Here is a 15,693-nt window from a genome sequence, read left to right on the forward strand (position 1 = left end):
GCGTGGGGAGGGGACCCTGGTCGGAGTGGGTGGCATCAGGGTGGATGGCGTGCGATGAAGCGTAAGACGTCATCACTTGCTGGTGATAAACACCAGCAGTCCCTAAGCATTCCAAGTCTCAGTACAATGCTAGAAAGTACTAGGTCTACAACTTTGCTTCCATTGTTTTTTCTAGAAGTTCGGGGCTTTATTGTGAAAAACTTAAAAAAAATTATGATTCGTAATATTGCCATCGCTAGCCACTACATTCTCCCATCTTTCGGATCGCATACGAATCCCATGGCGGAAGAACTGGGTGTCTTTTGTGGGGATCTATGAATCGATTCACTTTTGCACTTGTTCATATGATCGGAAGTGCTGGTCAGCCAGACTGGATGCCACTGATCGAAAAAGGTGGTAGTCAGAGAGACCAACGTATGGAGAATACGGCGGGAGGGATAGGGCTTCTCATTTCAACGTTTCCATGTTTATTTTGACAGGTTTTGCGACGTGGGGTCGAGCGCTGACCTGCTGCAAAATTACCTTTACGTGTCTATCGCTGTATTGTGGCCATTTATGTTTCAGTGCTGGGTTCGAACACATCATTTGCTTTTGATAATGATGTCCTGTGACTGTCTTCGTCTGTTTCACTAGATATGAAAACATTCTGTCTTCCCCCACCATGCCCGTCTTAGACATCAAAATCACCATTCTTAAGGCATTGAAAACATTCTGTGCATGTTCTTCCACTAATAGTTTCCTCACCATTGGTCTTGCCCAGAATTTTAAGAGCCACAGAAGCAGATTTCTTCATGTTAAAGCAGAAAATTAAAACTTCCCCCAAATGGCAAGAAATGGATACATAAGTTGACATTCTTAATTGAGAATAACCGTATGGTGCAAACACAAATAGACATAATATTTTTATGGCATTATGTTTACAGATGCCTAAGCTTATTGTATTACATCTATTATAAACCACCCGAACCCCACTTGCCACTACTGCCGTCTATTGCAAAACGGTGGAAGCAAAGTTGTATACCTAATACCCTAAATCATTCCCCTCCCTGGCCACACCATGGGGGGAACGCCAGGCTAAGGATGGCAGCACACCTTATTCAACCCAGTACCTTGTATGTACAAGAACTAATGGGGTCTCCTTTGTTTCGATGAAGCCACAGTTTTTTGTAGAGCATTTAGAGGACATGTTTGGTAGGTGGAGGGCTTGTCCAAAATGTGATCTGGGTCAGTCTTGATAAAAACAGCATCCTCTGCCCAGTCACGGACTTTACTCACTTGTAACAAGTTGGGGGATGTTTCTGTTACCATCACGCCACATAAGAGCTTAAATATGATACAGGGACCTTCTTTTGCAGTCTGACGACGAGGTGCTTGCCAATTTAGAGCGGCGAGGTATTTATTTAGTGCGGCATGTCCATTGGGGTCCAAGGGATAATAAGGTTGCCACCGGTGCCTTCATCTTGGCCTTCGAGGGTGACACGTTACCCGAGAAGGTAAAGATGATGGTCTACTGCTGTGATGTCAAGCCGTATATTCCTCCCCCTGCTGTACTTCCAGCGTCACATGTCGGCATGTCAAGAGTGTGGATGTCCATCACATCCCAATAATCAATGTGCCCCGCCTCTCATCTGTGTCAACTGCGGAGAGCATCATTCACCTTGCTCGCCAAACTGCAGGATGTTACAGAAAGACATGAAAATCGTGGATTACAAGACCCTGGACCGACTGACCTACACTGAGGCTAAGAGAAAATATGAGTGCCTACATCCTGTGGCTATGACCACCTCATACACCACTGCTACGAGAACAGTTGTAGCCCAATCAGTTCTGAGTCAGAGCCAGAAGAGGCTACACCTGCCCCCTTGATGGTGCTGCCCCCCCCCCCCCCCCCCCCCCTCCAACCATTGGGGACATCTGTCCCCACTTCTCAGCAGGAGAAGCACAAGTCTTCTTTGGCTCCTCTCACCAGGAAGGGGTTCCTTGGGTCACTCCCTTCCCAGGTTTCTGCTAATGGAAAAGATGACACCCGCCAGTGGCTGAAATGCCCAAAGGCAGCTGGTTGTGGGGCTTCACAATCATCCTCAGCCCCAGAGACTGAATCAGGGAAGCCCTCCTAGCCAGAGAAACCCAAGGAGCGGTGGGCAAAGTCCAAAAAGAAGACCCCTAAGACCAAGGAAATTGCAGTGCACCCACACCACTGCTACCTACAAGCTCTGCATCTGGGGATAAGGTGGAGATTCTTGTATCTGCTGAGGACCTAGATCTCGCTGGACCCTCAAACATAAATTGATATAGACTGCTCAGATGATGCAGTACCCCTGAATTTATTAGCTGCACTGATTGATCAACTCCCTAAACCTTTCCTACATTTGGGAGATTTTAATGCCCATAACCTCTTGTGGGGTGGGGTGGCTGTAGCAGAGATGCCAAAACTTTGTCTCAATTTGACCTTTGTCTCTTAAATACTGGACCCCCACACATTTCATTGTGGCTCATGGTAGTTACTCAGCCATTGATTTATCAATTTACAGCCCAGGACTACTACCATCTATTCACTGGAGAGCACATGACATGTGTGGTAGTGACCACTTCCCCATCTTCCTGTCACTGCCCCAGTGTCAGGCCCACGGACGCCTGTCCAGATGGGCTTTAAACAAGGCGGACTGGGGAACTATCACCTCTGCGGTCACCATTGGCTCTTCCCCACATTGTAACATCGATGTTGTGGTTGAGCAGGTGACTTCATCCCCACCCCAAGGCTATCCCTTGGTGGTCGCCGGAAGTCGCTGAGGCAATTAAGGAGCATCAGTGAGTTCTACAGCAGCATAAGCGGCACCCTTCCCTGGAGCACCTCATAGCCTTTAAGTGGCTCTGTGCCCACATTCGCCAGCTTATCAAAAGACGGAAGGAGGAGTGTTGGGATAGATACTTCTTGACTATACGTCACCTCTCCAAATCTGGGCAAAGATCAAACGTGTTTCCGGGTACCAGACCCCAACAGGTGTTCCCAGTGTTACCAGTGCAAATGCAATTGCTGAGCACTTTCCTGAGCACAATGCTCGAGCCTCTGCATTGGAGAACTACCCTCCAGCCTTTCGCACCCTCGAAAGGCAGATGAAAAGGAATGTCGTCTCGTTCGCTACACCCCACAGTGAACCCTATAATGCCCCATTTACAGATTGGGAGCTCCTCAGTGCCCTTGCACATTGTCCTGACACAGCTCCTGGGCCAGATCGGATCCACACCTGGTTGCCTCCTTTTTTTTTATTTACGAAAGCATGTGACACGACCTGGCATCATTATATCCTTGCCACATTGTACGCGTGGGGTCTCAGAGGCCCACTCCTGATCTTTTTATTTAGAATTTCCTGTCACTTTGTTCTTTCTGTGTCCAAGTTGGTGTCTCCCATAGTTCCTCCCATATCCACGAGAATGAAGTACCGCAGTGCTCTGTATTGAATGTATCTCTATTTTTAGTGGCTATTAATGGTCTAGCAGTAGCTGTAGGGTTGTCGCTCTCACCTTATCTGTATGCAGACGACTTCTGCATTTCGTACTGCTCCACCAGTACTGGTGTTGCTGATCAGTGCCTACAGGTAGCCATCCACAAGGTGCTGTAATGGACTCTAGCCCATGGTTCCCAGTATTTGGCCGCAGAGTCGTGTGTTACGCACATCTGTCAGTGTCATACCGTTCATCCGGAACCAGAACTTTACCTTAATGACGGTCCACTCTCTGTAGTGATTCTTAGGACTTGCTTTCGATGCACGATTGACTTGGCTTCTTCGCCTTCGTCAACTTAAGCAGAGGTGCTGGCAGCACCTCAATGCCCTCTGCTGCCTGAGCAACACCAACTGAGGAGCAGATTGCTCAACACTGCTGCGGCTCTGCAGAGCCCTTGTTCAATCTCGCCTTGACTATGGGAGTGTGGTTTATGACTCGGCAGCACCCTCAGCGTTACGTTTATATGACCCAGTGCACCAGTGTGACATTTGCCCAGTGACCAGCATCCTAGTGGAGACTGGAATCACCCCATTGCAGGTTAGGCATGGGAAATTGCTCTCCAGTTATGTTGCACACGTTTGTAGTTCTCCTGCGCATCCGAATTACCGTCTCCTTTTCCTGCCTACAGCGGTTCATCTCCTTCATCGGCAACCCAGGTCAGGGTTTACAATTGCAGTTCATGTGTGATCGCTTCTCTCCGAACTAGAGTCCTTGCCTTTACCACCTATACTTGAGGTTCATTCATGAACACCTCCGTGGTGTACACCTAGGCCGCGGCTTTGCCTGGACCTTTTATATGGCCTTAAGGAGTCAGTTAACCCTGCGACTCTCCACTGTCACTTCCTCTAGATTCTCAACGTGTACCGGGGCCATGAAGTGGTTTACACAGATGGCTGAGGGTCACGTTGACTTTGCCTATGTCCATGGAGGACATACAGAGCAGCACTCTGTACCAGATGGCTGCAGTGTTTTCACTGCAGAGCTAGTGGCCATATCTCGTGCCCTTGAGCATATCCGCTCATGCCTGGGCGAGTCATTATTCCTGTGTTGACTCATTGAGCAGCCTACAAGCTATTGACCAGTGCTACCCTCGCCGTCCTTCGGTAGCGACCATCCAGGAGTCCACCTATGCCCTGGAACTCGCTCCGCGACATACTTTTAACTTTCCCAGCACTCCACCTTTGGTACCCCCTGCGGGTCCGGGGTAAGAATAGGCCCGAGGTATTCCTGCCTGTCGTAAGAGGCGACTAAAAGGAGTTTCAACCGTTTCGGCCTTCTATGTGATGGTCCCCCTTGGGGTTTGACCTCCATTTTTCAAAATTCTACAGAAGTACGAGCCTTTTGGCGAAGGACACCTTACATGGTGTACCACTGGTCCTAAGTGCACTAAGACCTTGGCACTCAGCATTGCACTGGCGTTGTAACCATACCCACTATTCCTCAAATTGGGCCTAAACGCGTGATGGGTTGTCCCAGTTACGCCCATAGTGCATCTCCATCTGCACCAGCGATCATGATGGACTTTCCATGGCACCAGAAATCCAGCACGGTAGCCAGCCCGTTCTGGTGGGGTCGTCATGTACCCTCTAGGTTGTAGCCCCCTGACAACACAGGGATCATACTGCTGATACCTGAGCTGCACCCTCCCCATGTCGGCCAAGGAGTAGATGCCCGTCTCCTTGGGGCATCAGGACTCCCGGCAATGGTCATCCTGCCAGGTGGCCCTTGCTGCGGCTGGGTGGCGCCCGTGGGGGGAGCCCCTGTTCGGAGTGGGTGGTATCGGGGCGGACGTTTCGCAGATGAAACGTCAACATGTATCAGGTCGCTCTGCGGCAGAGTCTTTCAAAAGAAAAGGTACCGTTTCTAGTTCTGGTTCTCCTGCCCTTTCCCCCTTGGCCACTCCATGGGAGGAGGGACAGGCCCGCCGGCTTGGGGCGAAGTACTTCCCTTGCTATTTGGTCTGTTCTCGAACCGATGGGGGGACGTTCGCCACCTCCAAGCCCATGTTCTTTGTTCAGCATATTGAGGACGTCTTCAGGGAAATCGAGGCTCTCAGCAAGATGCGTTCAGGGTCCGTTCTTCTCAAGACCACCTCCGCCACACAGTCGGCGGCGCTCCAGGCGTGCGACCGCCTAGGGGACATCCCAGTATCCATTGTCCCACATCTGGCACTAAATAGGACGCAGGGGGTTATATTTCATTGTGACCTCCTGCTACAATCTGATGAGGAGCTCAGGGCCAACCTGGAGCGCCGAGGTGTGCATTTCGTCCGGCGAGTCCAGCGTGGCCCCAAAGACCGTCGCATCGACACCGGGGCCTTTATCCTCGCCTTCGAGGGGGACGTTCTCCCAGAGAAGGTAAAGGTGATGTGCTACCGGTGTGACGTGCGACCTTACGTCCCGCCTCCTATGCGCTGTTTTAGGTGTTTGCGCTTTGGGCACATGTCGTCACGGTGTGAGGCTGAGCCCCTTTGTGACAATTGTGGACGTCCTCTTCGTGAGGAACATACATGCACCCCACCACCTCGGTGCGTTAATTGTCCTGGCGTCCACTCGCCTAGATCCTCAGACTGCCCAGCATATCAGAAGGAGAAGAAGATACAAGAAATCAAAACTTTGGATCGGCTCTTTTATTCTGAGGCCCGGAAGAAGTACGACCGCCTCCATCCCGTGTCATTGACCACTTCGTTCGCCTCAGTTGTGTCCACTCCTTCCGTGGTATCCTCACCCCTATCCTGTCCCCCCTCCACCTCCTCCGCCCATCAGGGGGCTCTGCCTCCGCCCCCCAAATCCCTCCCTTCCAAATCCTCCTCCCCCGTGGCCCCCACCCCCTCTGCCCCAGGGGCCACACTTCCTCCTCCTCCTCCTCCTCCTCCTCCCCACCCCACGCCACCTGAGAAGCGATCCTCTTCTCAGGCGTCCATCGGGGAAACGTTCCGGACCCCAGCTTCCGAGTTCCGGCGTTCCAAAACGGACCCCGCGCGTGAGGACCTTCTTCGGGTCCAGCCCACCATCCCTGTGCCTCCTCGGCCTTCCAAGAAGGCCTCCAAGAAGAAGTCTCTATCCCCCTCTCCACCCCGGCGCGTTTCGTCTGACGCTCCATCCGTGAGTCGCTGCTCCCGGCCGTCCTCAGTTTCGCCGGGACGCTCTGCTGCCAGGCGCTCCGCCGGCCTTTCGTCGGCAAATGATGCGGCCCCTCTTACACAACCAGGGACAGCGGCCGCGGCTGGCGACGTGTCGATGGAACCGGATCTGCCTCCCGTCGGTTGTAGCGTTGTTCCCTCGCAACCTGGCCCTCCGCGGCCGTCGAGGTGACCAGCTCTTCCCCTGTCTCGTTCCCCCAACCTTTTGACTAGCGATGGCATTGTTTCATTGGAACATAAGAGGTATTCGATCTAATCGAGAGGAATTACAACTGCTCCTCCGCCTGCACTGTCCGCTCGTCCTTGGTCTCCAGGAAACCAAGTTGCGCCCGACTGACCGTATTGCCTTTACCCACTATACCTCGGAGCGGTATGACCTCACCCCTGTGGACGGTATCCCAGCTCATGGTGGGGTCATGTTGCTCGTTCGGGACGATGTTTATTACCATCCCATCCCATTTGGGGCTCTCCTGCATCCTGTCCAAGAGGCTCACTCTTGGCGGATGTCTTCAACCATCTCAATCTTGTCTGCCTCAATACCGGCGCCCCGACTTTCCTCTCGGACTCTACTCATACCTACTCCCACTTGGATCTCTCGATCTGTTCTACCACTCTTGCCCGTCGGTTCGAGTGGTATGTCCTTCCTGACACCTATTCGAGTGACCACTTCCCCTGTGTCGTTCGTCTCCTGCACCACACCCCGTCCCCACGTCCTTCGAGCTGGAACATACTGAAAGCTGACTGGGGACTTTACTCCTCCCTGGCGACCTTTCCGGACCACGATTTTCCCAGTTGTGACAGTCAGGTCGAATACCTCACGGCTGTTATCATCAATGCTGCCGAACGTTCCATTCCTCGTACTTCTTCTTCTTCACGTCGCGTTTCCGTCCCCTGGTGGAACGAGGCTTGTAGGGACGCTATCCGTGCTCGACGACGTGCTTTACGCACCTTTCGCCGCCATCCTACGTTGGCGAATTGTATTGAATACAAACGACTCCGAGCGCAATGCCGTAGAGTCATCAAAGACAGCAAAAAAGCTTGTTGGGCCTCCTTCACCAGCTCCTTTAACAGTTTTACTCCCTCTTCCGTCGTTTGGGGTAGCCTGCGCCGGCTGTCGGGCATTAAGGCCCACTCCTCAGTACCTGGCCTGACCTCAGGTAATGAGGTCCTTGTTGATCCTGTGGCTGTCTCCAACGCCTTTGGCCGCTTTTTCGCGGAGGTTTCAAGCTCCGCCCATTACCATCCTGCCTTCCTTCCCAGGAAAGAGGCAGAAGAGGCTCGGCGACCTTCCTTCCACTCACTGAATCTGGAAACATATAATGCCCCCTTTACTATGCGGGAACTCGAACGTGCGCTTGCACTGTCCCGGTCCTCTGCTCCGGGGCCAGATGCCATTCACGTTCAGATGCTAGCACACCTTTCTCCGGCGGGCAAAAGCTTCCTTCTTCGTACCTACAATCGCGTCTGGACCGAAGGTCAAGTCCCCATGCGTTGGCGAGACGCCGTTGTTGTTCCTATACCCAAACCCGGGAAGGATAGACACCTTCCTTCTAGTTACCACCCCATTTCTCTTACAAGCTGTGTCTGTAAGGTGATGGAGCGCATGGTTAATGCTCGGTTAGTCTGGATTCTTGAATCTCGACGACTACTTACTAATGTCCAATGCGGCTTTCGTCGCCGCCGCTCCGCTGTTGACCACCTTGTGACCTTGTCGACAATCATCATGAACAACTTTTTGTGAAGGCGCCAAACGGTAGCAGTGTTCTTCGACCTGGAGAAGGCTTATGATACCTGTTGGAGAGGTGGTATCCTCCGCACTATGCACAGGTGGGGCCTACGCGGTCGCCTGCCCCTTTTTATTGATTCCTTTTTAATGGATCGAAAGTTTAGGGTACGTGTGGGTTCCGTATTGTCCGACGTCTTCCTCCAGGAGAACGGAGTGCCTCAGGGCTCCGTCTTGAGTGTAGCCCTTTTTGCCATCGCGATCAATCCAATTATGGATTGCATTCCACCTAATGTCTCAGGCTCTCTCTTTGTCGATGACTTCGCAATCTACTGCAGTGCCCAGCGAACATGCCTCCTGGAGCGCTGCCTATACTCGTGGACAGCCTATACTCATGGAGCGTGGCAAATGGCTTCCGGTTCTCTAAAGAGAAGACGGTTTGTATCAACTTTTGGCGATATAAAGCGTTCCTTCCGCCATCCTTACATCTCGGTCCCGTTGTTCTCCCATTCGTGGACACAACTAAGTTTCTAGGGCTCACGTTGGACAGGAAACTGTGTTGGTCTCCACATGTCTCTTATTTGGCGGCCCGTTGTACACGTTCCCTTAATGTCCTCAGAGTTCTTAGCGGTTCATCTTGGGGAGCGGATCGCACTGTCCTGCTTCGCTTGTATCGGTCCATAGTCCGATCGAAGCTGGATTTTGGGAGCTTCGTCTACTCGTCCGCTCGGCCATCCCTCTTACGCCGGCTCAACTCCATCCACCATTGGGGGATACGTCTTGCGACCGGAGCCTTCTACACTAGTCCTGTCGAGAGTCTTTATGCTGAAGCTGCCGAGTTACCATTGACCTACCGGCGCGACGTACTGCTGTGTCGGTATGGCTGCCGGCTGTTGTCTATGCCCGACTACCCCTCTTAAGAGTCCTTCTTCGCTGATTCTCTCGGCCGTCAGTACGGGTTGTATGTGTCTGCCCTGCTGCCTCCCGGAGTCCGCTTCCGTCGCCTGCTTCGACAATTGGATTTTGCCCTCCCTACCACCTTCAGAGAGGGTGAGAGCCCGACACCACCTTGGCTCCAGGCTCCGGTTCCTATTCATCTCGATCTCAGCTCACTCCCGAAGGAGGGTACTCCGGCTGCAGTGTATTGCTCACGGTTTGTCGAACTGCGTGCTCGACTTGCCGGGCACACCTTTATTTACACCGATGGCTCCAAAACTGACGATGGTGTCGGCTGTGCCTTTGTCGTCGGGGCCGCCACCTTTAAATACCGGCTCCTCGACCGATGTTCCAGCTTTACGGCCGAGCTTTTTGCTCTCCATCAGGCCGTTCAGTATGCCCGCCGCCACCGCCATTCATCGTATGTACTCTGCTCTGACTCACTCAGTGCTCTTCAGAGCCTTGGAGCTCCCTATCCGGTCCATCCCTTGATTCAACGGATACAGCAGTCTCTCCATTCTTTCGCTGATAATGGTGGTTCTGTCTGCTTTCTGTGGGTTCCCGGACATGTAGGAGTGCCTGGGAATGAGGCTGCGGATGCTGCAGCCAAGGCTGCAGTCCTCCTGCCTCGGCCAGCCTCCCATTGTGTCCCGTCATGTGACGTTCATGGGGATGTATGTAAGAGGCTTGTGTCGTTGTGGTGGGATGCTTGGTCATCCGTCCAAGGAAACAAGCTCCGGGCAGTAAAACCGCTCCCAACTGCTTGGACAACATCCTCCCGACCATCTCGGCGCGAGGAGGTCCTTCTGACCAGGTTGCGGATTGGACATTGCCGGTTTAGCCACCGCTACCTGCTCTCCAGTGACCCAGCCCCGCAGTGCCCTTGTGGTCAGGCATTAACAGTGCGCCATGTTTTATTGTCGTGTCCCAGTTTTAGTCAATTTCGTGTTATCCTGTCCCTGCCATCTACTTTAGCGGATGTTTTAGCTGATGACGCTCGAGCAGCTGCTCGTATTCTGCGTTTTATAACTTTAACTGGCTTGTCCAAAGACATTTAACCTTTTTACTTATTTTATCTGCATCTTTGTCAGGTCCTTCTGATGTCCCCCCATCCCCTTGAATTTTAGCAGATTCCATGTGCTCTAACACCAGTGACTGGGCGCTAATGACCTCAGCAGTTGAGCGCCCTTAAACCCTACAAAAAAAAAAAAAAACTACCTTTGGTGTTGGGCGACAATGCCTCAAAGAGCAGCTTTAGTTTTACATTTTATTCGTGAGGGTGAGTTTTATCATTTGCCCTAAGTTTTAGCACATGTCCATTGTCCCTGTGTGTCCTCCACCCTAGTGCTTTCAGGATGGAGGTTTTAATGTGTTGCAGAGTGGCTGGCTTTTCCTTTTTATGCTCATGGTCAGCCAGCCCTGGTAACCTGCTTTCTTGTTTTAACCTCTTCTACCTGTTTCTTGTGTCTTTGTGGTTTTCTTGTCCCCTTTTGTCCATTTAAGTGTTTGTTGCCCTTCAGTCATTGTTGTGCGGGCGCTGATAACCTCGCTGTTGTGCGCCCTAAAACACTAAGCATCATCATCATCATCATCATTGTTGTGGTTTTTCCTTTGATTATGTTTTGTATTGTAAGTCTCATTGTCTCATTCTCACCCTTGTGGCATTGTTTCCCTCGGAACAAGGGACCAATGACCTCGACGTTTGGTCCCTTCCCCCCTCTTTTAAACCAACCAACCAACCATAGTGCTGCCATTCGGTGCAGCTCCACATAATCGGCAAAATGTGTCATTAATTTAGCCCCTGACATTTTCATATGACTGATGCCCCCAGCCCATCAAAATATTCATATAAGAACTATTGAGGTGTAATTAGATTGCACAGATGTGCAGAGGCCTCTAGAAGTTGCAGATACTATCCATATACTACTGATTCATGGCGCAAAACTACCATCGTTTGGATTTTAGCCCAGTCTGTGAAGAAATTGCTAGACAGTGGGTGAACAGCATAAACACCCCTGCATCCTACAAGCAGTGTAGACCCATTATTGGCCACCTAATTGCATCAAAATGACCTATGCTTGCCTCTTTCTACTAACAGCTTAATTTCTTTTGCAGCAGACTGTCATGTGGTAGTGGAGGTGATAAGTGTTACAATCTACCATAACATTGCTTATGCACACTCCACAGGGTGCACTTTGTCCCATACCACTGCGGATTCTGGAAGGATTATCAACAACTGAGCACCTGGTTCAATTTGCAAACAGTAATGTAACAAGCATTTTTCTAAATGCCAACATTTCTTTGCAATCTTTTTAACATACATAAAGCGCGCAACACTGCTTGGCACCATCATTTTCTTATGCTTCATGACTGGGGCTTGTGAGGTACCTTACTTGTTTTTTGTTCATTAATTTGTATAAATCCATCCTTTCATTTTGGTTTAAGAGTCTGTATGTTGCTCATGTTTCTCATGAGTGTAAGAGAAATGTGCCGCTGTGGGATGTGTGTTGAGTGTTACTCTTATCACCGCCATTGGGGGGGTTAGTGACTTCAGTCACACAAGAGATTACATGCATTGTATGTTGAAGACATTTGTATTTAGTATAGCTCTCAATTTGTAGATTTGGGTGAACACCAGCTCCATATCGCCATATGGAGGGCCTCCGCTTCCTGTTTTCTCGTGTAAAAATGTGACTCTTGCATTTCTGTTGGAATTCTACATTTTGTCTTGACCAGGGGCGCTTTGTGCACCCAGAACTTGGATGGTGTTGTGCAGCACTGACTGGAACTCTTCTTTGATAAATGCTAACTTGGTTGCCCCATAAAAGTTAACAAAAGAATAGTTGAATGTGAAAGCTAATGCTTCCTGCTTCCTTACCTATACCTCTTGGGGTGTGGATCACATTATTCTACTCTGTATTTACTGGATCATGGTCTTTTCCAGACTGGACTGAGGTTGCCAGTTTTATGGCTCAACAGTACTTTAAGCTCTGAAATTACTGGATTCACTTCATCATCATGGAGTAAGACTGGTCATTGGTGCCGTCTGGACTAGTCCACTAGACCTTCTTCTCGCCAAAATGGGATTATGTAGCTGTTACGTTATGGCGGTACCAACTCTTGCATGCTTATGCAGTCAACAGATGACAATTTACAAGTCAAATTACTTACCAAACTGTTTTCAAACCCAAGCGAGTCAACCTGTTAACACTCGCCCTCGACTGGTTTTCCCATTTGAAATGCATGTTGATACACTCTTCATGGACCATCTGCTCTTTGACTTGCAGACTGGCCCAACTCTGTTACTTTTACTTCTCGTACAGTTATCTCTCGTATCTGGCATCAGTATTGCTTTTGGTGCCTCTGTTTTGCCACGCCTACATACTATCAAAATTAGATTAAATTTCTGGCTGATATTGACAAATCCCAATGGACTATTCCATGAACAAGAGACTGTTTAGTGCTTTGCTCCCCTCTCCAACCAATCAGCCAAAATCGCATGAGCTTTTTGATACATCCACACCTACTCACAAGAAAATTTTCTGCTTTGCAGTGGCTTCTTGAGCAGTTCACATGCCATAGCTCAATAATATCGATGACACTCACTGATGTTGCCCAGTCAGTACACTTTTTGCTGAGCTCTAGTACACCAGGTAGTCAGTCATATTTCTCTAGTTCCTCAGCCACTGTGGAATCTTAGGAAACAATCTTGTAGATCATTTGGCTGTGGGTACTGGCTCCTGACTTAGACTGCCCTATCCTAACAATTCCTGTCATTGTGGGATAAAGTGGAATGCCACATTGGAAGAATTCAGCAAAGGATACCACACTTTGCTGCAGTTACGGTTTTTCATTACCAGTGGGGCACATTTCGTGCACCATACTTTTTCTGCAATAAAGTTAATTGTGAAACAACCCAACTCATTGCTTGCAGTTTTAGCTGATGTCCAAGCAGCAAACCTAATTTTACATTTGTTTTTTTCCAAAGGTGTGGTTTGTGCAAATTTGAAGATAAGACATTATGCTCTTGCAGGCATTCAGGGGGATGTGGTTGGTTGCCCCTGTGACAGTCTTAGCCATAGAGGGCCCCCTGCTGTCCCCGTGTGGGGTGTTGGCAGGACAACCTAATGTTGTGTAATGTATTTACACTTCTACATTACTTGATATTTTAGTTAAACTACATTAACTCACTTCTACCGTTCACCGTTCTATTGACTTGACTTACTGGTCTTTAACCATGAGTGGGGGAAGGAGGAACATGTCAGTCAGACACAGAAGGTGTGCTTCTTGATGCATGAAGAATTGGATGAGGTGGACTTTATGTATTTTCGATCATATATTTTCTCTATCTTGGCACTTCACTCTTCTTTTACAGCTGCGTATACCCTCTCCTCATTCTATTTTTTCCTCTTTCCAGGCAAATATACAAGGTATGATTTAGCTGTCTACCTTGTTTCTTATAGAAGAATTTTGTTGTTGTGATTTTACCAGGATGGTGGAACCAACCTAGCTTGGGTCTTTAAACTTGTCTGTGCAATCCATAAATTCAATAGAGCACTGTGCGCTGCATAGGTTGCTAATGAGTTTTTCTTGTAGTCAATGGGGGAGGGATGGGTTTGCTTTAGGTAACCAGTGAGAGACAAGGAAATAAAATATAGTTTGACCATTGGAATTTAAACCATTCTGTAGTTTTCTGATTATTCACGTTTATGCTAATGAGTTTTTCTTGTAGTCAATGGGGGAGGGATGGGTTTGCTTTAGGTAACCAGTGAGAGACAAGGAAATAAAATATAGTTTGACCATTGGAATTTAAACCATTCTGTAGTTTTCTGATTATTCACGTTTATATCATGTCGTGAACAGTTGTCTTAATTTTTACTTATTTATTTCGTATTTTGAAGTGAATGTTGTGCTGACAAAATATTAGGCATAACATGAGGTCTAAGTTAGGTTGGAAATGTTAAGTTGATTATGAGCAGAAAGGCGATAAATTTTGTGAGAAAAAGTGTGGCTATGGTTATTCAACCGTTCAAGAAGTGATTTGGGCTATCATGTGCTACAAAGTTATTTTTATTAGAACTGTGAATAACTTGTGATCTTTCGGCATCATAATATTGTTGTTGTTGTTCCAAACATGTTCTTAATTCTGTGGTTATATTTGTCAGGGTTTGGCACAAGTACTTAAACTCATTGCTGCAAAACAATTCTGTGTTTGACGATCTCTTACTATATACCGTCAACTAGAAGTTGACACACTTCCCGTGTATTCCCGTTGCACTCCTCACTCCAGAAAACGTGTGGAGTATTACTGCCTTCATTCTAGACTCATGCCCTACTGTCTTCTGTTAATAGATTCTGGAAAGTATTGATCATTATAATTAAGTTCAGTTTCAGTCTGAGGTTATTTGCATTATTTTCTATTCCCTCATACAGCATGACTCTGACAGTAGAATACTCGTACCAGCACTGTTGTTGCTAAGATTGTAGGATTGGCAAATTCCAGAGGCGGTAGTATAGGTGGAAATGGAAAAAAAAGTAGAGTAAATGTGGACTCTAAAATGCATACCTTAAGAACTAAGAGCACTTGTTCATCTTTGGCACTGTGAAACACATCTCTTCTATTGAAGAAGTGCACATAGCTCTTAAGGTATGCATTTTAGAGCCCATGTTTACTAGACACTTTCTTCTTGTTTTGGCTCATACTATGACCCATGAGAGCTACCTACCATACAATCTTAGCAGCAGTAGTGCAGGTCATACATGTATTCCACTGACGAAGGTATCTGAACAATTTTCACTTACAACTTTTGACTTGGTCATTTCTGGACCAGGATCTGTTATCTCAAATTCATGTACTTATCGTTCTCCATAATTAAAGTTTGTAACATCGTCACTGAATCACCCTGTGCAAATTTATTGGGACCAAATTATTAAAATTGGTAATTTTGAGCAGATTGTAAAATTCTGTATCTGCTTACAGATTGAAAATGGCAGCTGTTGCACGATCAGCGAAAACAGTGAAAAAGCTCGAAAAACCTCGACCATTGAAAATAGCTAGCCAGAACAGGTACTCCACTGTAGATGGAAAAATATCATCAGGTAAATAGTATAATATTCAGGTGATAAACTGACAGTTTTTTTATTATTAGTATGCTGAAGATTATTTCTTTTGTTGTAGTGGAGGATATAATGACTCTTGCAGAGTCTGTATGTTCTCAGTTAACAAATGGAAACTGTGACCACCTATTGCAGTTAAATGTCGTTAATCTATGCGCTAACTTAAAGCAATATGGTCAGACACTGGAAGGCGTTTACAAAGGTAATTAACTTGCAAGATAAGTTTTCTAACAAATCTTCTTCTTAGTGTCATGTGATATTAAAATAAGCT

At 48.2% G+C, this 15,693-nt stretch overlaps 1 protein-coding gene across 6 annotated transcripts in view; it reads left to right on the top strand.

Annotated features, from left to right (window-relative positions):
* The window catches only part of LOC126483814 (eukaryotic translation initiation factor 4E-binding protein Mextli), a 139,957-nt gene that overhangs the window by 14,758 nt on the left and 109,506 nt on the right, over window positions 1-15,693 (top strand). For all 6 annotated transcript variants that reach the window (XM_050107005.1, XM_050107001.1, XM_050107006.1 and 3 more), the window contains exons 2-3: window positions 15,286-15,404; window positions 15,484-15,624. In XM_050107005.1, coding sequence (XP_049962962.1) covers window positions 15,293-15,404; window positions 15,484-15,624 — 253 coding nt within the window. In that variant the 5' untranslated portion in view covers window positions 15,286-15,292. The remainder of the gene's footprint in view (window positions 1-15,285; window positions 15,405-15,483; window positions 15,625-15,693) is intronic.

The sequence above is a fragment of the Schistocerca serialis genome, chromosome 6 (assembly GCF_023864345.2).
Source record: "Schistocerca serialis cubense isolate TAMUIC-IGC-003099 chromosome 6, iqSchSeri2.2, whole genome shotgun sequence".
NCBI lineage: Eukaryota > Metazoa > Arthropoda > Insecta > Orthoptera > Acrididae > Schistocerca > Schistocerca serialis.